This window comes from Mobula hypostoma, chromosome 11 (genome assembly GCF_963921235.1).
Source record: "Mobula hypostoma chromosome 11, sMobHyp1.1, whole genome shotgun sequence".
NCBI classification, from domain to species: Eukaryota; Metazoa; Chordata; class Chondrichthyes; order Myliobatiformes; family Myliobatidae; genus Mobula; species Mobula hypostoma.
This window is the reverse complement of record NC_086107.1, coordinates 37,857,523-37,882,803: the sequence shown is the minus strand read 5'-3', so window position 1 is coordinate 37,882,803 and position 25,281 is coordinate 37,857,523. Positions and strand designations below refer to the sequence as shown.

General features: G+C 39.2%; 1 protein-coding gene across 1 annotated transcript in view; it reads right to left on the bottom strand.

The window, feature by feature from the left end:
• The window catches only part of LOC134354261 (USP6 N-terminal-like protein), a 181,742-nt gene that overhangs the window by 27,260 nt on the left and 129,201 nt on the right, over positions 1 to 25,281 (bottom strand). The window contains exons 10-12 of the mRNA XM_063063165.1: positions 20,565 to 20,659; positions 15,725 to 15,790; positions 12,234 to 12,333 (exon numbers count right to left, since the gene is read on the bottom strand). Coding sequence (XP_062919235.1) covers positions 12,234 to 12,333; positions 15,725 to 15,790; positions 20,565 to 20,659 — 261 coding nt within the window. The remainder of the gene's footprint in view (positions 1 to 12,233; positions 12,334 to 15,724; positions 15,791 to 20,564; positions 20,660 to 25,281) is intronic.

The following is a 25,281-nucleotide window of genomic DNA, read 5'->3' as shown; positions in this document are numbered from 1 at the left end:
CACTTCCAATCCTGAAACAATATAGCTACTCATGATCTTCTCTTAACCCATGGTGTGTAAGAGAATACACGTCCTTTTCCCTCTGAGCTTGTTCATGAGGCCCATTATACAGAACACTTGATCTAGGAAGGCATAAGTAACCAGTGTATTGTTGCCCTTCTTAGACTTCACTTGTATTGGAACAATAGAAAGATTACAATCATGATCATTAGCCCCTGTAAGGCCATTAGATACCAGGTCACTACTCATTGCTGTGTCTGATTCTTTCACAGCTTGTTTTGAATCTGTGCTCTTTTTGTTAGAGTAAATATGAAGTGTGCTGGGATGCTTGCCACTGAATGCCTTGCACAAAAGATGCTTCCTGCAAACCTTGCTAATGTATCATGTACACAAACAGCCAGAGCAGACACCATATTCTTTTAGGAAGGCAATCTTCTCACCATAAGCCCTTTTCTCCAGCAGAGGGCATGAATCCAATCGATGATCACCCTTGCAGAACAGAAAAACCTTTTTGGCTGACAAGACTGCAACACCCTGGGAAAGGTTTCACTGCTAACGTAATGGTCTTTCTGTAGAAGTAATGTTTGGGTTATGGTTAGAGAAAATGGGTGTTTTGGAATGCGAGCCATCCAATGATGGGAGGCTGTGTTGTGCCGTGTGCCTGACACCACAGTGATCTGGGTCTTTTGTTCGGCGGGAGATGAAGCGAGAAGATGCCATGATCTGATGAAAGCCAGGGAGATCGAAGGAGGATTGACGAAGGGCTCCATGAGCTCCAATGTAACATATGCACATTAGACTATTTCATTAAAATGGGCTCTTCTTTTTTCGCTTTTTCTTCACTAACCCTTAAGTCAAATTAAGAATAATAAAGCTAAAGCATTTAGTTGTATGCAGTGCACTATCTGTTATCACATGGTACTGATTTGTAACAGGGTAACAAATCACGCAGCATCCACACAAGCAGGAAGGGTTTAGGGGTGGACTCGCATCTCAATCTCATCCATTTGGCAGGGCTAGAGATTGTCTTCCCCAGACACACAGCTGACAGAACCTGAGGATTACAAGACCATTTCCCTTCCATTAGTAGTTCCAGGTTCAGATTTAGCTGTACTTCTCACAGCGGCCACAGCAGTGGCACAGCTGCTTCCATTTGCCTCAGGACAAAATTGTCACTTAATTTTGTTTACATCTTTCCTTATTGCCAGTGATGTAACATCTTGTATATTCCCAAACACTGGGCATGTAACAATCTTTACTTGCCTTTCTATAAAATTAACAACACCAGTGGAAGTAATCTTATGGTTGTGCCTTTCTTGCAGTTTACAGACCACTGTTCTTCATTTATCCTTACGCATATAGGGCAATTTCTTTACGACAATCTACATATTAGCAGGCACATCCAGTTCACGCAAGTGCTCTGCTGCAGTTCTTCCATGGTATTACAACAGACTGTAAGCATGAAGAGCTTTCATGTCTTCAGATTTGATAGGTACCGAAGAAAGAGCTTTTTGCATGTAGGCAGATACAATTTTCTGTTCATTACCAAAGTGTTCCTGTAGCAAAGCCTTAGCTTTAGGTATCCTTTTTTAGGGTCAACATGTTGGTAACTTCTGACAAATTCTCTAGGACGACCTCTAGTGTACTGTTCAAGGAAATAAGAAGCAGTCACTACAGCTGTCAGTCTTGCCTTCAACACTGTTTTCAAAAACCTTTCATGAATACATGATAATGCTATGGATCTCCATCGAAGATTTGAATCTCTCTTTTAGGCAAAGATAAAACGCATTGCTTTTGTACCAATAAGGCTGTTATTTCATTTTGCTTCCTCATAATATCAATAGTACTATTTTGACCTCTATCATCTAAAACAAGAGTGTTTCCATGCTGTAAGTTAGTGTTTCCATGAGCACGTTGAATTGTAGGATATGACATAGGTTCAAAGTGCCTCAATAATGCAGGCTGAGAGTAAACACCCTGAACTACCTCTTGGGCGTTTTGTTCACGCATCCCAAACACTTGAGAAACAAATTAATCAACTTTGATATGGAGTGCTTCAGTTTTTCTTTGTGCTTGTCAATATAAGAATTCATACCATAGGACTGTCCTGCCAGGGCACTTTTAGCACTCGCTACACTTGAAGCCCTAAGCACAATAACTCCAGCCATATGTGCAGGTATTTCTTCCCCCAACTTAAACTGTTCCTTCCTTTCTCGAGGCTCTTCCTCTTGCTCTTCCAGCACACATTTGTCCTTCAATAATTGTTGATATGCCATTAAGGCAGCAAAATCAGTCTCTGTTTTAATGAATGCAGAGAAGATGGTAGAGACAGGAGATTTTTTTTACTGACATTAGACACACCGTCATTCAGTTTCACACCATCCTGTGGGTCACCTATTCTATTCACAGTCAAAATATGCCCTGAAATTTGAGAAACATTGTCTGATGGAAGGTGAGACACATATTCACTTGTTGCAGCTACATGACCATTCAATATAACATGTTTGGGTCAACCATTGTTTCATATCCTCTATGAATGTATTGGATTAGTAATCAATATTTGAAAAAAAATTGTTCTTTTTTTTAGTTCAGCCTTGGGAAGTGATGAGATTAGCATGTGATGTTGCTTAGCAACAGCTTCACAGAGATTAGTCAAGTCCTCAAGATGAGATAGCACTTGTAAGGTATTTAATTTTCATAAGATCATTCATTAATGGTATTAAACCTTTAATTTTGTGAGGTTTATTTCATACTCCTTTTGAAGACTTAGCTTTTGTTTCAGCTTTAATTTCTTTTTTGCAAGCCCCCAACTGCAGGGTCGTTGGCACAAATTCCATGCTTCAATACACTCATGGTATTTTCCCTTGTAGCGCAACTTGCAACTAACTCTTTGTTTGCCTGCATCATTGGCAGTATTTGATTCAATAAAAGTAGTCAACAAACTGTCCACTTATCCGCAGCGCTTAAAACAGAGTGAACAAACAGTCTTCAATTCAAATGTCAACAACCAGAATATTTAGTACTTCAATAAAACAAAGCAACAAACCCTCAGGCAAACCCCACATGATCAAGCAATGGTCCCCAAAGGACAGGCAGCGCTGACCATTCAAAGCTATGTTCAAACCACAAATACACAGCGTGAATCACCAAAAGGTCACTGATAACCCTACCACAACCTGCTGGAGTTTCTGACAGGTTGTTCTCAGTGTAGCAATTCCAATTTTGCCAACGGGTCCGAGACAATCCTTGGTTGTAGACTGGTGTTCGCTTGGTAAAACTATTTTATTTTTGTTGACAAAATGTATAGGTTACTTTAAAACAAACCAAAACCACTGAGAGACTAAGATAGGAGATCGACACTGTATGAAACTCTTCCAAATAACGAAGTTCCAAAGTCGAGGAAGGTACTTTCGATTCTTTATTATGAAACCAGCAAAGACGAATGATCTTATAATGATATAAAACTAACAAAGCTAAATTAGCAATATAGTGATCTTAGCTTTCAAATCAGCATAGATAAGTCTCATTAGAAAAAGTTAGCATATTTAAGCATTCTAATTAGCGATATCAGAATTAGCATTCTATAAGTATTTAAGAGATAATCAGAATAAGTGTTATAAACATATCGAAGTGGTTGAGTAGCATTCCAATTAGTGGTCAACAAAAAATATCATTATCCATGGCTCAACCCCTCTCCATTAGACTAAACAAAACTATCTATACGGTTGAATACATAACTATACTCATTTGTTCTACCATGCTCTAACCCACGTGACAGATTACCATAATAAATGCGCCACAACATACAGACAGAAAATAGATGCGTGGCTCCTACAGTGGCTGTGAATGAAGTCACCAGACAAGCATTGAAGCTGGTGATGTAAAAGCCTTTATTCATCACAACAATCAGACATTCTTCTGGAGACCCTCTCATAAAAGAATCTCATAAAATCAAATTACATCATATTTTTATACCCTTAAGATCAATAGGTGATTCAATATAGTATCAATAGTTACAATGACATTGATTACTTCAATAATTTGGGTCGACAATGCTTCCTTTGAATTACATACATATCTAGAGTGGGAGGCACCTCTGAATTTACAAATAGCGTTGCAGGGACAAGCACTTATTTATATTTACAATAGTGCAATTTCCTTAAATGCACATTTGTTGCGATCAATTAACCCAACCCTATTGTTTTAATGTTTGGCTGATGCATATTCAATCTCTTAATCTGTGGATTGCTTGTGCTTTTAATTTCAATTTACTGTTTGCAATTTACAATAAAAAACTGAAGACTGGTTCTTGCTTGAGTTAATGTCTGCTATATTCACATAACTCCAGAATACTCCCTAACAACCTCACTCTCCCAGATTGAATTCCTTTTCTGAAGTCTTTGTCTAATCACTCAATCTATCTAGATTCCATTGAAGGATTACACTTTCCTCATCATCATATACTGTTTCACCTATTTTTATGTAATTGGCAAAATTAGATACTTCACATTATGCCCCTCCTTGAAGTCATTAATATTAATAGTAAATAATTGAGCACCAAGAATTGATCCCTGGTCTATTCCAATGATTTCATTTTCCAACCTGCAAGAATACCATTTATTCCAATTCTTTGTTTCTATGTGATAGCCGGTGTCCATTTCTTGCTGACACACTTTCTTCAATACCATAAACATCTTAATTTACGAGGTCACCCTCAACATCCACAATCTTCTACCAATCTACCCCTACTGCATCACATTTTCCTTGACAAGTGAGGCCACGGGGGGGGGGGGGGGAACTTGTAAAACATGGACTTCTTTCCATATGAATGGCCCCATCTCATGATGAAGGCAGATATTTTGATAAAGTTGATTGCTGCCTTGATTGTACCATCAACACCTTTGATCAATTGAGGAAAAGGGATTTGAAAATCAAGTTGTGAGACCTAGCAAAAAACTCATGCTCTGATGAGCAGTGGTGATTTTTGTCCTTTTCTCTGCTTTTAACACCTGGATTACCTTCAACAGACACATAAGGACACTGGAAAAATACCACGAATAGAACCTCAAGTCTTCCAAATTCATTGTAAAGATAAAGATACCAAAGTCATTGTCCTTTCCCTGTTCAGCATTCCCAGGAACAAGATATACTCAGTCAACTACATTGAGCAGACCAGGTTTACATATCTAACACGAATCTCCTGAAAGAAATGCACTGTTCCAATCCCTATCATTCAAAAAGATTACTGGGCAAACAGAGGAAAATATTAAATAATGTTCTCAAAGCCTTCTTGAAGAATTGCAGCTTTTCCACTGACTCCTGGAAATCTCTGGTGCCTGACTGCTCAAAATGGGAAAAAAGGATTTAGGATGCTATTGAGAACCCCCACAGCATGCACTGGATGCTTATCGATGCCCTGCATAAACTATTTTCCTCACAATCAACTCCTTTTGACTCTGACTGCATTTGACAGTCTGTTACTCAGACTTTAAGCACTGTGTTAATAATATTGAATTTACACAATATATTTTAAGTTAATGTGAAAGGGAAAGTATGATTTAACAGACTAACTTAGAGACCACTGCAGACAACAAATATATTATTATTGTAACTTGAAACTCCAGACTGCCAAATGCTTTCTAACAGAAGTTTCCTGCTATTCAAATAACACAGCTTATTTGTCAGATTTCCTGTAGGAAGAAGTATTTTTGTTATTCATAATTCAGATCTAAGACTTGTATTACATATAATGTCACACAGGGGAGAAAATGATAGGTAAAAGCTGAAAGTTTAGTCCATGGCTTCCAGTTCCTCAAGTGCCTCAAGTATAAATGGAAAGATATTTAGTTTTCCATAAGTTCTAACCTCTCTTTATAGAACATGTACGAAAAGTACAGCGCAGTCCTTTGCCCATGATGTTGTGCTGACCTATATAAACCTACTACACAATCATCACTCTAACCCTTCCCATCTATACGGCCCATAAACCTGCATTTTTCTTACTTCCATGTGCCTATTGTTTATCTCTAAAGTGTCCCTGTTGTTTTTGCCTCTACCACCAGCCAGCAGTGTGCTCCAAACACAAACCACTTTCTGTGTGAAAAACCTACCTCTGACAAATCCCCTAAACTTTCCTCCACTCACCTTAAACAGATGTCCTCTAGTATTGGCTATTGATACCCTGGGAAAAATGAACAGGATGCCCATTCCAACTATGCCTCTCATAATCTTACACACCTCTATCAAGTTGTCTTAATTCTCCTTCACTCCAAAGAGAAAAACACAAACTTGCTCAACCTCACAAGACATATTCTCTAATCAAGGCAGCATCCTGGTAAATCTCCTCTGCACCTTCTCTAAAGCCTTCAGTTGTCAGCTTACCCAAAGAATATAAAATATATGGCTGCGCCAACCACTTTACCAATTGAAAACGCATATCTGCCAGCACGTAATCCAAAACTATCAATTCCCTACCTGCTTATACATAGTTTTCTCTGAATGCCTCTTAAAACTACTTGTTTCTTGTTTCACCAACTCCCCTAGAAGCATGTTCCAGACACCTATCACTTTCCGTGTAGAAAACTTGTCATGTAACTCTCCTTTAGAAATCTCCTCTCTTACTTTAAACCTAGGCCTTCTTGTGTTTGACATATGCATCCTTGGTAAAAGTGTCTGATACCTTTCCCTTCCATGCCTGACATAATTTTATATATCTCAATTAGATCATCTGTCAGCCTCTGACTCCCCTGGCAAACCCCTTCTGCACACTCTGCAAAGCTACCACATCCTTCCTGAAACATGGTAAACAGAATTGCATACAATATTTGAATGTGGCCTGTCTAAGGTTTTATACACCTGCAACATGACTTCCTGAGTTTTATACTCAACACCCAAGTATGCTTTATACCTTTCTTACCTCCTTATCTACTTACATCGCCACTTTTAATGACTTGTACATCAAGATCTCTCTGTACATAATTCTCCTCAGGATCTTACCATTTACTATATAATTTCCTCTTAAATTTGACCTCCCAAAGTGAAACACCTTACATTTTTCTAGATTAAAATCTATCTGCCCAATTTTTGATCAGTGTATATCGCACTGAATCCTTTGACAGTTTTCCAGCCTCCCCATAAGTCTGCCTATTTTCACGTTGCCTGCAAACATAATAATCATCCCACCTACACTTTTGTCCAGATCATTTATATACATCACTAATAATAGAGGTCCCAGCACGAATCCTTGTAGAACAACACTGGTCACAGACTTCCAATCAGAAGAACATCTATCCACCACTACCCTCTGTCTTCCAGGGTCAGATTAATTTTTAATCCAATCTACTAAGTCTCCAGGGACCCATGTAACTTAATCTTCTAGTTAACCCTACCATGATGGACATTGTCAAAAGCTATTCAAAAGTCCCAGAAGTCTAGCATTAAAGTGGACAAGAGACAACATTTGATAACTTCAGCAAAATATTATAGTAGAAATTAAATGTGTGGGAGCAAGTTGATTACTTGACACCTGTGCAATAACTGTTGAAACTGAAAGTTTCTGTTTGTGACTTTCAGTAATTTAGTACATCACTCAAATCCAACCCACATGTTCTTAAGGGATAAAATGCTCTTTTGTCTTCATGTCGAGGACTAAAGTTCAAGAATGAGGGTGATGCTCCCACTGTGCAGCTATGCAGTGCGGTATTTAGTTTTGGATTTCAAACCTCATTAGCATCAAGTTAACTAACTATGCAGAGGCTCCCTCACTCACGAATGACTTGATTTATGAAAGTTCATCTTTACTTGGTAACTTTACCCTTGTAGTTTTAAAACATTTTTCAAACTGGGAATAACAAAACGTTTCAAGGGTATTCATTAATTCTACTAGTTGATTGATGAGTAGTGTTAAGATAATATTTCAATGAAATGAAAGAATTAAGTAAGTGTATGTAGAATAATATGATATAGGCAGCTATATCATATTCCTAACATTCTCATGAACAGTGCTCTGACATAACCTGAGGACTGCATGTACAAGGAATTAAAGGGGTAAATTAAGATGCCAGGTTGCACAAATTTGGTCTGGATTCTCTTGGATTTAGATATCTGAGGGATAAACTAACATAATTAAAGCAATGAAATGATTGCACAAGATAAATAGATAAAAGGAATGAATCGTAATATGCTGATAATCTGGCTTGGGTTGTTATTTGTGGGAAATGAAGAATCCTGATTGCGATAAGAATGTAGTTTTAATCTAACTGTTGTCTTTTATGGAGTTGTAGCCAATTCAAGCACAGGAAACCAGCTGGCACTTTAAATCCATACTGGCAGCAGCTAATTTGCTTTATTTTTGACGTTTGAACAGGCTCCCACTGGTTTATCATACCTGTGTTAGTTTTGTGAAAATAAGAAAAGATGGGTAGATTTAAAGGCAGTACTTACTCACAGTGGTCATTTTATTAGATACATCTTGTACCTAATAAAGTTGCCACTGAGTGTACGTTCATGGGCTTCTACTGCCCATGTACCACTTCAAGAATCGATGAGTTGTGCATTCCGAGATGCTCTTCTGCGCACAGTTGTTACACTGTGTGGCTTTTTGAATTACTGTTGCCTCACTGGATATTCTATGTTTTTCACATCATTCTCTGTCAACTCTACAGACTGTTGTGTGTGAAAATCCCAAGAGATCAGCAGTTGCTGAGATACTCAAACCAGCCCATCTGGCACCAAAAATCATTCCACTGCCAAAGTCACTTAGATCACATTTCTCCCCCAGTCTGATGTCTGGTATGAATAACAACTGAACCTCTTGCCCATGTCTGCATTGGGTTACTGCTACATAATGGGCTGATTAAATATTTGCATTGATGAGCAGACATACAGGTGTACCTAAAATAATGACCACTGAGTGTAGTTCTGCATTATGAAAAAGTGCTTTTGACTTTAAAAACAAACATATTCCTAAAGCAATTCAGTGGAATGATCCTTCAATTTATCAGAAATGTGTGTTGAAACAATCTAACACTTCAAAATTATTTTAATTATATAAAGTGGTTTAGGGGTGGGTGGCTTACTTTATTCAATACTTTTGAAAAATCAATTTAGTAAATTTTATTCAGAAAACGTCACATTATGATGTTACATATTTTAAATTATAATTAGGTAAATGTCTCAAACCATTTATTAAACATTCATTAAAAACAGTAAATATTCATTAAAAATGTAGTGTTAGCTACTGACATTTATTGCTCTAGGCTGATAATTCAAATGAGGCAAAATCTATGGAGCAGTTATAAAGTGCTTGAGCTGTCAACTCCTACTTGCAGAATATATCATGAAGTATTACTCTGCATTTAGTAAAATAAATGCCTTTGTGGCATAGGGAAAATAAGGCAATATATTTCAAGAGAGGGGAATGGGTATGAGGAAAGGAAGAGAGTCCTAATGCATTTGTATTTTTTGAATTCACTGAAATTTAATTTAATTTTCAATTAAAAGTTTATGCATTTCACTTTCTTTAAAAAGGTAATTCAAAATTAGATGTATTTTTAAAAATAGGTTTGAATATTTTATAATGTCATAGTCAAAGTCCATGACAACGTTAGGCAGACATCCCACCCTGCAAAAACTCATTTCAGGGAGGTAGCACCCCCGCCTCCCCGTATACCACCCCCCCACACCGTCAACCTCCAAGGGTGTATGTAATACTTTGTTTAGTGATTTTGTCTAATCTGTAAACCAAGTTGGGTATATGCAGCAAATGTGACATTAAAATATGTACTTATATTATCATGTTTATTCTATTACAACTTTAAGCAAGTCTACAAGGAGTTTGGAGTCATCACGTAGGACATCAATAGCACAGCTCCTTGGCAGCTAGCCAGCTAGTTTAAATCAGGGGACAAAATTCTTGCAGACCGGCCGACGGGGTGGGTGGGGGGGGGGCGCGTGTTAAACACAACCAGAATATAAGTGATAAGCCAACTACAAGTCACTTGCAAGTGGCTAATACACTCAATTTAATTTCTAAAGGGGTTTATCTAACAAATTTAATATTAAACACACAGCGCATATTTTCCTCGCATGAATGTAGTGACAAGTCAATTATAACAGTGGTCCCAAACCTCCGGGCCACGAAGAATGCAGCGGTACAGCAGTAGCCAGAACGCACCCGGCGCATCTTTAAGAAAAAAGCCGAAATAAACAAGCTAATTGATTAGGTACTGCCCGGCACGTAACTGTCGGCCCAGATCAGAGGTGATGCAATCGACAATCATCTCTGATCCGGGTCCACATTTATGTGCTGGGCGGTACCTAATTAATTAGCTTGTTTATTTCGGCCTTTTTCTTAAACATGTGCTGGGTGCGTTCCGGCCACCGCTGTATTCTTCGCGGCCCAGAGGTTGGGGACCACTGATAAGTCACTTATAAGTCAATAGCATCATAACATTTTAAGTAACGTTTGGATATTAAACACACAACGCATATTTTCCTCGTATGAACATATAAAGTCAGTGTAACACACCAATATCGCTGAATCAGTGGGAGCCCTGGGCTTGTTTTCCTGCAACAACATGGTCCTATCGAGGGGTGATGGGAGACAGCAATACTCAAAGGGGGTTCCTTATGTCCAGTCTATTCCGCAATTTAGTTTTCGTTGCATTCATTGCAGAAAACTCCACTTCGCAGAAATATGTTGGAAATGGAAGTGTTTTCAGTGCTTTCGTGGCTATCTCAGGATATTCAGTCTTGACTTTGATCCAGATTGCCAGTAGAGATGTTATGTCAAACATACTTTTCAGCCCACCATCATTAGCAAGCTCGAGGAGTTATCTTTTTCCCGCACTGACATGGATGATTCATAAATGGGTCACAGACCCATTCCTTTGCACCTCTTGGGTCACTGATGACCTCGTGTGCATTAAAATTCAACAGTGTGTGACAGTGAATGAGGAAAGGTGCAGCTGACTCATATTGCCAAATCATATTGTTTCCTCGCGGCCCGGTGGTTGGGGACCACTCTTAGCATGAAGAGAGACCAATCAGGATGCTCGCTCTCCCTCTCCCTCTCAAAAAAATCTATTTCCGGGATATTGTATATAATTTCCGGGCTTCAGGGAGCCACTATCGATATGCGGGAGACTCCTAGAACTTCCGGGAGAGGTGGGATGTCTGGTTAGGTGTTGAGGCTTTGCTATCTATCAAAGTTCTTTGCTGCTACCTCCTGGGCAGGTTTAGTTCCAGATTGTTGGTAGCTTTATGCAAGGCCCTGTCATCATTTTAGATTAAGGCAGTAAATCAAAAATGACAAATCTGGTAAATGCAAGTGTGCACTTAGCTCATAGGTCAGCAACAAGCATAGTGGCCCATCACTGACAAGAGGTTCTGGCCAAGTATTGTAATTATACCTTTAATACAGCAGGCTTGTTTGTAGGTAGGCCCGAAACGTCGACTGTACCTCTCCCTATAGATGCTGCCTGGCCTGCTGTGTTCTACCAGCATTTTGTGTGTGTTGCTTGAACTTCCAGCATCTGCAGATTTTCTTGTGTTTGCGTTTTTAAGGTCATGGACCATACACAGATTACAAAGAAGGAGGTGTTTGCTGTCTTGAGTAAAATTACGATGGATAAAACCGTGGGGCCTGACGCAATGTTACCTCGGACCCTGACATCAGTAATGGGAAAATTACTGAGAGTTTTTTGAAGGGACCAGTTATATAAGTATTTGGATTGATAAAGACTGATTAAGAATAGTCAATATGGCTTTGTGTGTGGTAGGTCATGTCTAACCAATCTTTGTGTGTTTCTTCTGGATGCTCTGGTTTCCTCCTTCATTCCAAAGATGTTCCAGTTAGTAGGTTAAGTGGTTATTGTAAATTGTCCTGTGATCAGGCTAAGGGTTAAATCAGTGGGTTGCTAGTGGCATGTGTCAAAGTGCTGGAAGGGCTGAATCCGCGCTGTATCTCTAAATAAATAAATGAACAAATGCACAGTGATATTTATAATTTTAGGAAAGGGGCTAATTATTAAACATTTTGGTGCACGTATAAATTCAGCATTCAGTTATTTTCCACTGAACCAAAGGTTGTAATACCTGTTTTCTTTCACTAGACAAAAGCTGTGCAGCCCAGATCTAAATATCAAATAATTGATGCGCTCTATTTCTGGCGTGCATCCCATTTAATTCTACTTTAATTTATTTATGTGAAAATTTCAATAGTAAAATCTTACTTTTGTGCAGTTTCATGATGGTATATGCCATTGCAGAAAGTACTTTCTCTCCCTCCAGAATGTAGATATCCCATAATCGGAGCGTGAGTGTAAATGGTGTCTGACAATTAAACAAAAATAGTCAACAATCTCCAAAAACATAATCATTCTGAAACAATGTTCTACTGTTGACTGAGAGATACAATCACTTAAACTGCAGATTTAAGCAAGCTACTTAGCTGAGAAAATTATAGATCATTATAAATAAACCAAATGTGCATTTGTATGAAGAACTGAAACTGGTATGTATTGTGTATAATGTGATTTGAATCACTGTCACAGCTAATTGTATAACTTAAGCCTATCATACAAACTTGTTTGTTATGATCTGTTATGAAAATTTGACATCCTATTCAAATATAGTTTCAGAAATTTGCACAATAAGTCTGTCCATATATGTCCATTCAATAAATCCAGTTTCTCAATGCCATTAATCCAGTTTCTCAATGCCATTACCAAAATGTGACTTCTGGAAATGATACCTTGTGATCCACTCAACTATCGTACTACTTCAGCTTCTATACTTTTACTTGGGAATTATTTAGGACAAATTTTAGAAATGCAGTTTAGACTATTAAACAATTTGACCATTCAAATCAGGAGCAGAAGTAGACAGCATGGCCACTTGAGCCTGTCCTATCTTCTAATAAGTTTATGGTTGATCTCATTTTCATATTCCTTACTCTAAAGACTCACAAATTTTTGGGAGAAGGAATTTTGCTTATCTGAAATGGTGACTACTTTTTAATAGTCACCCCTAGTTTTAGATTTTGCCATAAGAGGAACATTCTCTTTTCATCCATTCTGTCAAAATCCCTCAGGACTGGATTTATTTCAATCATGTCTTCTTTCACTTTTCTAAACTCAAGCTACAAGTATAGCTGGTTCAATTTTTTTCATAAGACAACCCATCCATTTTAGCTATCAATCCTGGCAACCTTCTCTGAGTGGGTTTCAATACATTTACCTTCTACCTTAAGTAAGGAGATCAAGAATGTACAGTGTTCCAGATCTGGTCCACAATTTCCATATAACCAAACATTTCCTTTGCTTTTACCTCACATCTGGAATCTTCACAAATAATCTGATAAATTTATCAAATATATATTGGACTTTGAAGGCTACTGATTCGCATAATTTTCACATGATCGCATAATGATTGCATGGATGAACTACAACAATTGTTCATCCCAGTTTGGCAAAAGAATAAATCAAGGAAGGTAGTGCACCCGTGGCTGACAAGAGAAATTAGGGATAGTATCAATTCCAAAGAAGTAGCATACAAATTAGCCAGAGAAAGTGGCTCACCTGAGAACTGGGAGAAATTCAGAGTTCAGCAGAGGAGGACAAAGGGCTTAATTAGGAAGGGGAAAAAAGATTATGAGAGAAAACTGGCGGGGAACATAAAAACGGACTGTAAAAGCTTTTATAGATATGTAAAAAGGAAAAGACTGGTAAAGACAAATGTAGGTCCCCTGCAGACAGAAACAGGTGAATTGATTATGGGGAGCAAGGACATGGCAGACCAATTGAATAATTACTTTGGTTCTGTCTTCACTAAGGAGGACATAAATAATCTTCCAGAAATAGTAAGGGACAGAGGGTCCAGTGAGATGGAGGAACTGAGTGAAATACATGTTAGTAGGGAAGTGGTGTTAGGTAAATTGAAGGGATTGAAGGCAGATAAATCCCCAGGGCCAGATGGTCTGCATCCCAGAGTGCTTAAGGAAGTAGCCCAAGAAATAGTGGATGCATTAGTGATAATTTTTCAAAACTCGTTAGATTCTGGACTAGTTCCTGAGGATTGGAGGGTGGCTAATGTAACCCCACTTTTTAAAAAAGGAGGGAGAGAGAAACCGGGGAATTATAGACCGGTTAGCCTAACGTCGGTGGTGGGGAAACTGCTGGAGTCAGTTATCAAGGATGTGATAACAGCACATTTGGAAAGCGGTGAAATGATCGAACAAAGTCAGCATGGATTTGTGAAAGGAAAATCATGTCTGACGAATCTCATAGAATTTTTTGAGGATGTAACTAGTAGAGTGGATAGGGGAGAACCAGTGGATGTGGTATATTTGGATTTTCAAAAGGCTTTTGACAAGGTCCCACACAGGAGATTAGTGTGCAAACTTAAAGCACACGGTATTGGGGGTAAGGTATTGGTGTGGGTGGAGAATTGGTTAGCAGACAGGAAGTAAAGAGTGGGAATAAACGGGACCTTTTCAGAATGGCAGGCGGTGACTAGTGGGGTACCGCAAGGCTCAGTGCTGGGACTCCAGTTGTTTACAATATATATTAATGACTTGGATGAGGGAATTAAATGCAGCATCTCCAAGTTTGCAGATGACATGAAGCTGGGTGGCAGTGTTAGCAGTGAGGAGGATGCTAAGAGGATGCAGGGTGACTTGGATAGGTTGGGTGAGTGGGCAAACTCATGGCAGATGCAATTTAATGTGGATAAATGTGAAGTTATCCACTTTGGTGGCAAAAATAGGAAAACAGATTATTATCTGAATGGTGGCCGATTAGGAAAAGGGGAGGTGCAACGAGACCTGGGTGTCATTATACACCAGTCATTGAAAGTGGGCATGCAGGTACAGCAGGCGGTGAAAAAGGCGAATGGTATGCTGGCATTTATAGCGAGAGGATTCGAGTACAGGAGCAGGGAGGCACTACTGCAGTTGTACAAGGCCTTGGTGAGACCACACCTGGAGTATTGTGTGCAGTTTTGGTCCCCTAATCTGAGGAAAGACATCTTTGCCATAGAGGGAGTACAAAGAAGGTTCACCAGATTGATTCCTGGGATGGCAGGACTTTCATATGAAGAAAGACTGGATGAACTGGGCTTGTACTCGTTGGAATTTAGAAGATTGAGGGGGGATCTGATTGAAACGTATAAGATCCTAAAGGGATTGGACAGGCTAGATGCAGGAAGATTGTTCCCGATGTTGGGGAAGTCCAGAACGAGGGGTCACAGTTTGAGGATAGAAGGGAAGCCTTTTAGGACCGAGATTAGGAAAAACTTCTTCACACAGAGAGTGGTGAATCTGTGGAATTCTCTGCCACAGGAAACTGTTGAGGCCAGTTCATTGGCTATGTTTAAGAGGGAGTTAGATATGGCCCTTGTGGCTACAGGGGTCAGGGGGTATGGAGGGAAGGCTGGGGCGGGGTTCTGAGTTGGATGATCAGCCATGATCATAATAAATGGCGGTGCAGGCTCGAAGGGCCGAATGGCCTACTCCTGCACCTATTTTCTATGTTTCTATGTTTCTATAATAGTTTTACCAGTTAACCTGTTTACCTTCTTTCATCAGATACTGAGGCATTTAACAAAGCTATGTAAATCTCTTACATTTGCAACTTAAGTCTTGCTCCTGGTTTCAGTCGACTCTCTCCCACATATTATGAAGCTCTGAAGCATTGTTCTATGCTCGTGTTATAAAAAAACTTACTCTTTCTATAAAGCACTGCAGAAACCATTTGGTGGTGTATATTCCTGTAGACATCTGTTCTTTATCCTGTAATATAAAAGTTACAACATAAACTAGAAAACTAGTATACCTGCTACTCTATGTTGGAACAAATGGAAAACAATTCTCAATTAATTAACAAAATTTGCTTTTATTTTAGGAGAAATGAAAAAAAAACTACAAGTAACATTAACACATGAATTAGTCTTTGAAATGATAACATTGTGCTGATTAGTACGTATACTCATACATATAACGATAAAATGCCTCCAAATGATGATTGATTTATTTATTGATATACAGTGCAGAATAGGCCCTTCCAGCCCTTCAAACTATTCTATTCAGCAACCCCGATTTAACCCTAGCCTAATCAGAGGACATTTTACAAAGTCCAATTAACCTATCAACCAGTACGTCTTTGGACTGAGGGAGGAACCCAGAGGAAACTCACACGGTCACAGGGAGAATGTAGAAACTCCTTACAGACAGCAAAGGGAAAATATGACACATCCATATTAATAAATAAGTTATTTGAACAATTCCAAATTTCATGCATTTTTTTTTACAAACAGTAAATTTTGAATTGGAATTAAGTGAAACTGTTCAGTATTTTGTAATAAGATAAACTGCACAGTGGTTCAAGGCTAAGGAACTAGACCAGCAATCCAAGACACATATGTTCGAAAGATTGAAAGAAGTGAAATGTTCAACCACTGAGAAATCCTACCTACTGTGGATAGAGTGAAGGTGCTCTAGTATACTTGCTTATATTTTAGGAGAAATGAAATGACCCCAGTCTCTGTCGGGTCTCACCAATATAGAAGAGGATGGGATTTCCCGGTGGCTGACAATTTTAATTCTACCTCCCCATTCCCATTCCGACATGTCAATTCATGGCCTCCTCTACTGCCATGAGGAGGCCACTCTAAGCTTGGAGGAGCAACCCCACATATTACATTTGAGTAGCCTCCAATCTGACATCATGAACATCGATTTCTCTAATTTCCAGTAATTTCTCCCCTCCTTTCCCTTCTATCTTTTTCTATATCTCATTCTGGCACCCTTATCATCTCTTCTCTTCTCCTCACCTACATATCACCCCCATCTGGCATCCCTCTTCCTAATTTTTCTCTAGTAGTCTATTCCCCTCTCCTATCAGATTCCTTCTTCTTTTAACATTTACCTTTTCCAGCCATCATCTCCCAGCTTCTTTCTTCCTCAATATTCTTCTCCCTCACCTGGGTTCACCTGTCATCTGTCAATGTACTCCTTCCCCTCCCCGCACCTTCTTATTCTGACTTCTTCCCCTTTTCTGTCCAGTCCTGATGAAGGATCTTGGCCAAATTCCTCTCCATATACGCTGCCTGTCCTGCTGAGATCCTCCGGAATTTCGTGCATTACTCTATTACTTTTCTTGCACAAAGTTAGGTGAAACCCTATCCCTACAGTGTATCAACATTTCAAGGCTGCCTTGCCTGTGCTCCTCACAGTATGTATTCCTTTTTCTTTAAATACTGATTTAACTCTGAGCTAGTATGTATTCTTATCTAGGGCAAGAGAGTTGCAAAGCTCTTCTAGTTCAGGACAAGTATAACAGTCTGGATCTTAATGAATTGCAACTATGTTATGATCAAGCCAATGTCTATTTTTACTCTATTCCTTCCCGTTGACCTATCATTTCTCATGTGATATGATGTTTCAAATTAGCAACTAAATACATTTGTTTACAAACTATCTCTTACAATCTGATATTCAATAGAATATTGAACTACATTAGAAAGCATACTCCTTTTCAAATTTTATGAATATGAAAATAATAAATTAATAAAATATAAATTGCATCTATAACATTGATACGCATCTACTGGGCCTCTGGCCAAGCTATTCCAGTGCATTAGCTGTTTCAGTGTTGGCAATGTACCAGCTGTTGCAGTGTTGGCAACCACCTCAATAATGTGGAAAATCTCCCAGATTCATCCCATCCAGAAAAAAACAAGACAATTCCAATTTAACTAATTGCCACCACCGAAGTGTTAACTTGCATCATCATTAAAAGAATTGTAGGGGCTTACAAACAGGACTTACTCATCAATAACCTGCTCACTGAAGCTTACTAGAGTATATCCTGGAATAGACTTCATTTTGGCTTTTGTACAACAATGAACAGTTAACTCCAGAGGTGAGATTGACTGCCTCTGACATTAAAGCAGTATTTTACATTAATGTACATTAATGAAATTGATGATAACAAGAATCACGGGAATACTCTTCAATTGTTTCATGAAGGACGTTAATAATTGGTATTGCAAGTTAGTTATCTCAGCCCAAAAGGACATTGCTGCAGCTATGCAGGTCTGTGTCCAAAGTTCAACCATCTTCACCTGCTTCATCAATGGCTCAGATCTTCCAGGTTGACATCTACTTGGCAATGATAAGTTGAAGTGGCAATAGTAAGTTGAAGTTGCAATAGGTACTGCTTGGCATTCTTTAATGATCTGGCCAGCTCCTGGCTGAGTTGGGCACAATGATCTCCATCGTGGATCTTCTACAACTTGGCAATTATTGGTACATGGAAAATGCCACTGACAATTTCTCATGAGTGCTAATGATGTCAGCATTAAAGCAATCCTACAAAAGCCTATTTCTTCAGTCATCCAAAGCTTATGTGAAAAGATCACAGATCTGCTCTAGCAACAAGCACATGAAATTAATGTTTGAGTCAGAGTGCTATGACATGGAAAAAGACCCTTAAACCAACCACATTCACATCAACTATCAACCAGCCACTTTACACTAATCTAATCTTAATCTTGCTAGCTTTTCTCTTTACATTCTAGTAGTTAACAGCCTTCAAGATATTTTCACCCTTTCAATTGATCATTATGAACGTACAGTATCTAGAGAATATGAAATTATACTTGCCCACTGCCTTTAGTTGTTAAAATCACTTTCAGCAATTGTCCATTACATTTAGCAGATTACAAAGATTTGTGACCTGGTAAATAGAAATGCTTATATTAAAAGCATTTGAACATCTCAGTATTGGAAGATCACGTGCCCTAATTCTAACTTTCTTTGAGAGCTCACTTCCCTACAGGTGAAAACTGTTGGAACATTCCACAAGCAACCAAGATGTGCTAACAGGTCCTCCCCAGCTAACAAATACCTCATTTATGCACACTTTATGCATAGGAATCTGGGAGACTAGCAGAATGGATTTGTTGGCTGCTGTGGGGCAGCAGGAATCTTTATGGACACATTTCTGACTTTCAAACTATTCAGGTTGTAACAGCCTTCAGGAAGTATAAGAGCCTGAAGACCCGCACTCAACAATTCAGAAGCAGCTTCTTCCACTTTGCCATCGGATTTCTGAACATCCATGTACCCATTCTTGCCTCTTTATTCCTTTTGTGTGTTATTTATTTATTTTTGTAAGTTATAGTAATTTTATGATTTTGCACCATATTGCTGCCACAAGACAATAAATTTCATGTCATATAAGTCAGTGATAATAAATTTGATTCTAATTCTGTTGTAACCTGAGGAGGAACTGTGTACGTTTGTGATGTACCATTGGTAGTGAAAACTATAAAAATGGCAAGTGTAAAATGAATTTAAGGCAGTTCATGCATATTATTCACATAATGTATATTCTCAGATGGGCTTAAATTGGTTCTCTCATCAACCATTATCTAATTGCCAGCACTCAATCCCTAGAATTCCAGACTAAGCCTGAGATTTTATGCCTTTTTGCAAGTTGACTCAATCTCAGGCTTTCTGATATTCAGTGTACCAAAAGGTTTCTTAGTGAAATCTTGGATTATCTGTATAGGAGGCCGCTCTCCACTGCAGCTGCCAGAAGATTCAGCTCCCAGTGAAATAGTGAGGGATCAATGAGGGCCCTTGGTATCTGGTGACCAGGTGGGTAGAAGGTCAATGGTTCAGTAATTGCCAAAGAACAACTCTGACCTACTCACCTTCCAATCTGAAAAGACAATCAGGGACTAGTATCCTGCATCAAATATATTCCCTCAATCTTTTCAAACAACAGCAAGACACATGTCAAGAATGTGATGATACCTTTGTTGGCCATCCAGAACATAGCCATGCAATGTTAAGGAATATAGAGAAATCCAGCACCGACCCAATAGAGGGCTTCATACTGAGTATGCAGCTATGGAAATGATAGGTCATTTGTCTATTGTCACACTCTTAAATTGAACCATAATGCTGGATCATATGGCTGATACTGCAGCAGAGGCCAATAATGTTGAGTGCTATAATGAAAGGTCAGTAATCTGAAAGTTCATCTTATTGCATGTAAGCTCAGATCATTGTCATCTTGGCTGTGGCTATCAATATTCAAAGGGGATACTGCAGCAGGCTTGCAGTCTGTCTCCAATATCTGAAGGATCCCGAGTCAGCATCACAGAGGAATGGCAGTAGTTTCCTGAAGCACAGAATATGTAAACCTTCTTCATGTTCCTGGCACATGTGAATGTACCATTACCACAGCACAACCTAATGTACCAGCTTAAATTTCAATGTTGACTGTTTCAGTATTCCTTGAGTCATTCTGGCAAATTCCCAGATCCCTCTTAACATTGAACTTCATTTTGAACCAACATATCCAGATACAGATTACATATTTTGCCATGCTGGACATGTAGAATTAGACTGGAAAGGCATTGGATTTTCATGTTCCACTAATTCCTTAAGAAAGTAGTAAGCCAAATAAAGAGAAAAACAATAAAGAATAAAAGAATGAACTGAGAGGCATGCATTTATGTAGATAATTGATGGTAATAATCGATCTCCTTACCAAATGTTTTTTGAGCTTTGGCATAAGTTTACTTAAAATCTGATCATGGTGTCCTTGAAACCTCTGGAGCTTTGGAAATCCAGGAATGAAAAAACCTGTAGATAAAAAAAGATAGATTCTGAAACAAAGTAGGTCTATATGAACAAGAATGCACTCATTTGCAGCTCACTTGACCTGCAACGAACTTGATCCCAAACATTACCCAACCCACTTCCAAAAAAGACAGTCTACTATCCTCTGCTATTTACCCAAGAAACATTACTGGCAAGGTTAGTAGCCCCTTACCTGTTTCTCTGAAAAGAACAAGGAGCTCACAATATCAACAGCAGCTCCACATTATCTGTATGCATTGGCTCTATTTCAGAAAGACCTTGGTAATCTTGGCTTAGGCACACACAGGTAAATCAGCACCCAGTCTCAATTTCCATATCATATGAATTCATGCCATGAACAAAGAGAATTGAATAGAGCTGGACTATGCACATTTATACTCATATCCTTCTACAGATGTGCAATAGAGAGCATCCTAACATGTTGCATCACTGCGTGGTAGAGAAACTGCACTGAGATGGACAGGAAGGCTCTACAATGGGTAGTCAAAACTCCCCAAAACATCCCTAGCACTAGACTATGCCCATCCCCCTGCCAAATCAAGGGCATGTATACAGAAAGGTACAGTACCGGAAAAGGGCCAGTAACAGCATGAAGGAACCTGCTCATGGACTGTTTGTCCCACTCCCAACAGGGAATAGGCTACGTAGCATCCATGTGCCAGGACCACCAGACTCAAAAACAGTTACTTTCCCGAAGCAGTAAGGCTAATCAACACCTCCACCCAACTAACCCACCCCAACACCACTACTTTATCATTTCCTGATAGCTTATGTAGACATTCCTGTGCCTAATGTCACTCTATGGACATACAATTAACGTACTGCATATAAGCTATATCATGTATTTATATTTATTGTGTTTTTTATTATTGTGTTCTTTATGTAATTGGGCTTTTTATTTGTGCTACATCAGATCCGGAGTAACAATCATTTTGTCCTCCTCTACACTTGTATACTGGGGATGATATTAAGGAATCTTGATGATCAGTCCCCACTTTAAAAGCTACATTAATTCATTATTTGGAAAATATCTGACAACTGGTGTATAATTTTTGACCAGTAATTATCTTTCCTTGGTTTATTTGGACAGCCAGGTAATTAATTTGATGCAACTAATTTAACCTTTATTCATTGCTCATAGATTGTTTTAAACTAAAATGGAATACGTGAGTATCATGAGAAACATCAAGATAATTAAATGAAATAAACAATTGGTAAATACTGTTCTGGATGGTCAATATCCTCCATATAAACCAACAGAGAAATGATTCAAATGGAATGCACAGTATACTGTAAAGCAAATGTGATTAAATATTTTAAAACTTATTTTTTAAAAATGGAGTGGTACATCTCATATAAAACACAAGTAGGGGAAGAATATTTTATTTATTCATTTATTTATCTTTATTTAGAGATATAGCACAGTAACAGACCCTTCTGGGCCAATGAGCCCACACTTCCCAGTTACACCTTTGTGACCAATTAACTAACTAATTTATACGTCTTTGGAATGTCGGAGGAAACCCAAGTGGCTCCAGGGCGAATGTACAAACTCCTTACTGATAGCACTAGAATTGAACCCAGGTCACTGGTGCCATAATTGCTTTATGCTAACTGCTGCTTTTGTTTACATGATTAGTAAAGCACTTCTCTTAATTTGGGGTACGGTGGTGCAAATAAGAAGGAGCACTAACATTCTTGTTGGTGCAGAAATAATATTCTTCTTCTAAGTCCAAGCTGAGGATGACTTACTTCATCTCCAATTCTGTGGGCTCTTTGCTGGCTGAAGTGGCTGATGTGGGGTCTACAGACTCTGTCACAGGTGGAGCAGGAGGTGCTTAATAAGCAGGGTTGGTATTTGGACAGTGGTGTGCACTTTGGCTGCTTTCACTGGACTTTCAAATGCTTCAGACAACTTCTTCCCTAATTTGAATGTCATTGGGCGTGAGATTTCTAAGACTTGGTGATGTTACACTTTATTAAGGAAGTTTTGAGAACATACTTGAATTATTTTTTCGAAGCTTTGCTGCGCTGGAGGTGGAAACAGAGTGCCTGATTCAGGAGTCCAGTGGTAGGCCCACAAAGAGCGTGACCCATACCGCAGAGCACCAGAAACTCAATGCTGGGAATGGTGGCCTGAGAGTGAACGCTGAAACTTGTTTCCAGTCTCACTTTAGAGAATTTTGCGGGGACAGCGCTGGAGTAACACTCTAGTTCTTTGAGATGCCTGGTGTAGACTGCCCATGTCTCAGAAGCATACGCAACAGTAGGAATCACTCCTGCTCTGGAATTTTGTGCCAGTTATATTAATTTATGGGATGACGGCATTATTGCTGAGACAGCATTTCATTACCTATCTTAGGTTATGCATGAAAAGGTGATGGTGAACTGCCTTTTTTAAGTTTTGAAGTTCTTGTGGAGTGGGTACGCCAATAGGATTTTGATGCAGCAACTATGAAAGAACAACATTTTGTCAGAATGGTGTGTGCTTGGAGGGTAGCATACCCAAGGGACATACCTTTGTCCTTCTAGCTTGCAGAAGTTGTTGGCTGAGTTGCTGCAATGCACCTTGTAGATGGAGAAGTTGCTGTGACTGTGTGTTAGGGTGGAGTGAGTGAATGAAAGGTTGTGGATAGGGGTGCCTTATCAAATAGGCCGCTATGTCTAATGGTGTCAAGCTTCCTAAGTGCTGCTGAAGCTGCATATACCCAGGCAAGTGGAGAGTATTCCATTATCCTCCTGACTTCAGCCATGTGGATGGTGGACAAGCTTTGAGGGATTAGGTGATGAGTTACTTGCTGCAGGATTCCTAGCCTCTGACTTGCTTTTGTAGTCATGTATATATACGGCTACTCCACTTCAGTTTCTGGTCAATACCCTCCCCTCACCCCACCTGCAGGATACTGATAGTGGTGGGGAGGGGGGGAGATTTAGTGATAGCAATGGTAACATCCAGAAGTAATAGCTGGATTTTCTGTTGTTGGGTATTGCCGTGGCCTTATGTGTGGTGCATATGTTACTTACCATCTACCATCCCAGGCCTGGATATTATCAGGTGCTCTGTATTTGGTTGTAGGCTGCTTCATTATCTGAAGAGTCACAAATGGGGATGTGTATTGCACAGTCATTATTTTCTGAGATATGCCAGCATGCAGAAGGCATTGGTTAATTTCATAATTAATGCCTACTTTGCTGAGAGGTAGTTCTTGACATATGCAAAATAGCCCAGATTTGAGGGTATTATCATCCATGTTTATTGTTGGAGCAATGATGTGCAGCGGGAGACATTTGGTAAAGGACCTCTGTTCAATTGAACGTTTAGTGTTTGGGGCACTCTGTGGTTGATGACTTCGTGTTTAGCCTCTGACAATGTACGTGCACAAGTCTCAAAGGGGTAATGCAACTTGATGATTGTAGTTGCAGCAACATTAAGGCTATGTCCACACTATGCCAGATAATTCCGAAAACACTGGTTTCGAGTAAAAACGACAGGCGTACACACTAAGCGTTTTTCAAAATATCTCTGTCCACACTAACACGGATATTTGGGCGAATCTCCTCCTACTGGGCATGCGCAAGACACACAAAAAACAAGCGAAGAGGAAACGGTATACTTAGTGCGCGTTTGTCCAGTTACAGAGTAGAAAAACTTAAAAGGAATTGCTCCCGGCTCTCACACAGGAGGACTTAAAACTAAAGCAACAGCAAATACTGGAGCATATGGAGGCAACTGACAGGGAGTTCACAGACAGTATGACCCGGCTGACGACGAACATTGAAAAACTGACTAACTCTGTTGCATTAATAAAGCACCTTGTTAAATATATAAAACATGTCTGCGTCAGTGTTATCTTGTATTTCCATACAACGTTACATTAGCCTGTTACACATCTATTGTCAGAGAAGTACTTGCATAAATAGGTAACCCACCTTCATATAAGCAAGGACAGAAAACAGGGCAAAGTGAGTATACTTATTTATTCAGTTAGCTATGGGTCAAAGTATTTGGTGAATACATTTCTAACTCTTCTGGCTTCAGTCTCGTTGCCGTCTGTTCTGAAATTGTTAGGTTCTGCGAAGCGCAGAATCAAATATCGCTGTGACGATTGCATGCTCTAGTATCAATTGTTTGGCGACAATAAAGTGGTAATAATAATAATAAGAAAACAATGAAATGCCGCGCTGCCGCCATCTGTTCCAGCACGTCATGACAACGGTTTTAAAAAGCTCTGGTTACCCCATACACACTGCAACAGATATTAGGCGTTTTCAGATTTATTCACTCTGGAGACCGTTACTAAAAATCTCCGTTTTCAGGGGATGAAAATGCTGTTTCAGTGTGGACAGAAGGTCAAAACGAAGAGAAAAAGCTTCGTTTTCGAAATTATCCAGAATAGTGTGGACGTACCCTAAGTGTCTGGCTGGGTTGGAGACAACACAGTTTGAACAGTTTTCTATTTGTCTTGTAAATTAGTTCCAGTAGAAAGCTTGTTGAAAGTGAGATGCAGCATTGTGTGGAGAAAAATTACTGGCAAAGCTTCAGCCTTCCTTGACATGAGTCTACATTTCAGCATGTAAAAGTAAACATGCTTTCAGAGTTCAAA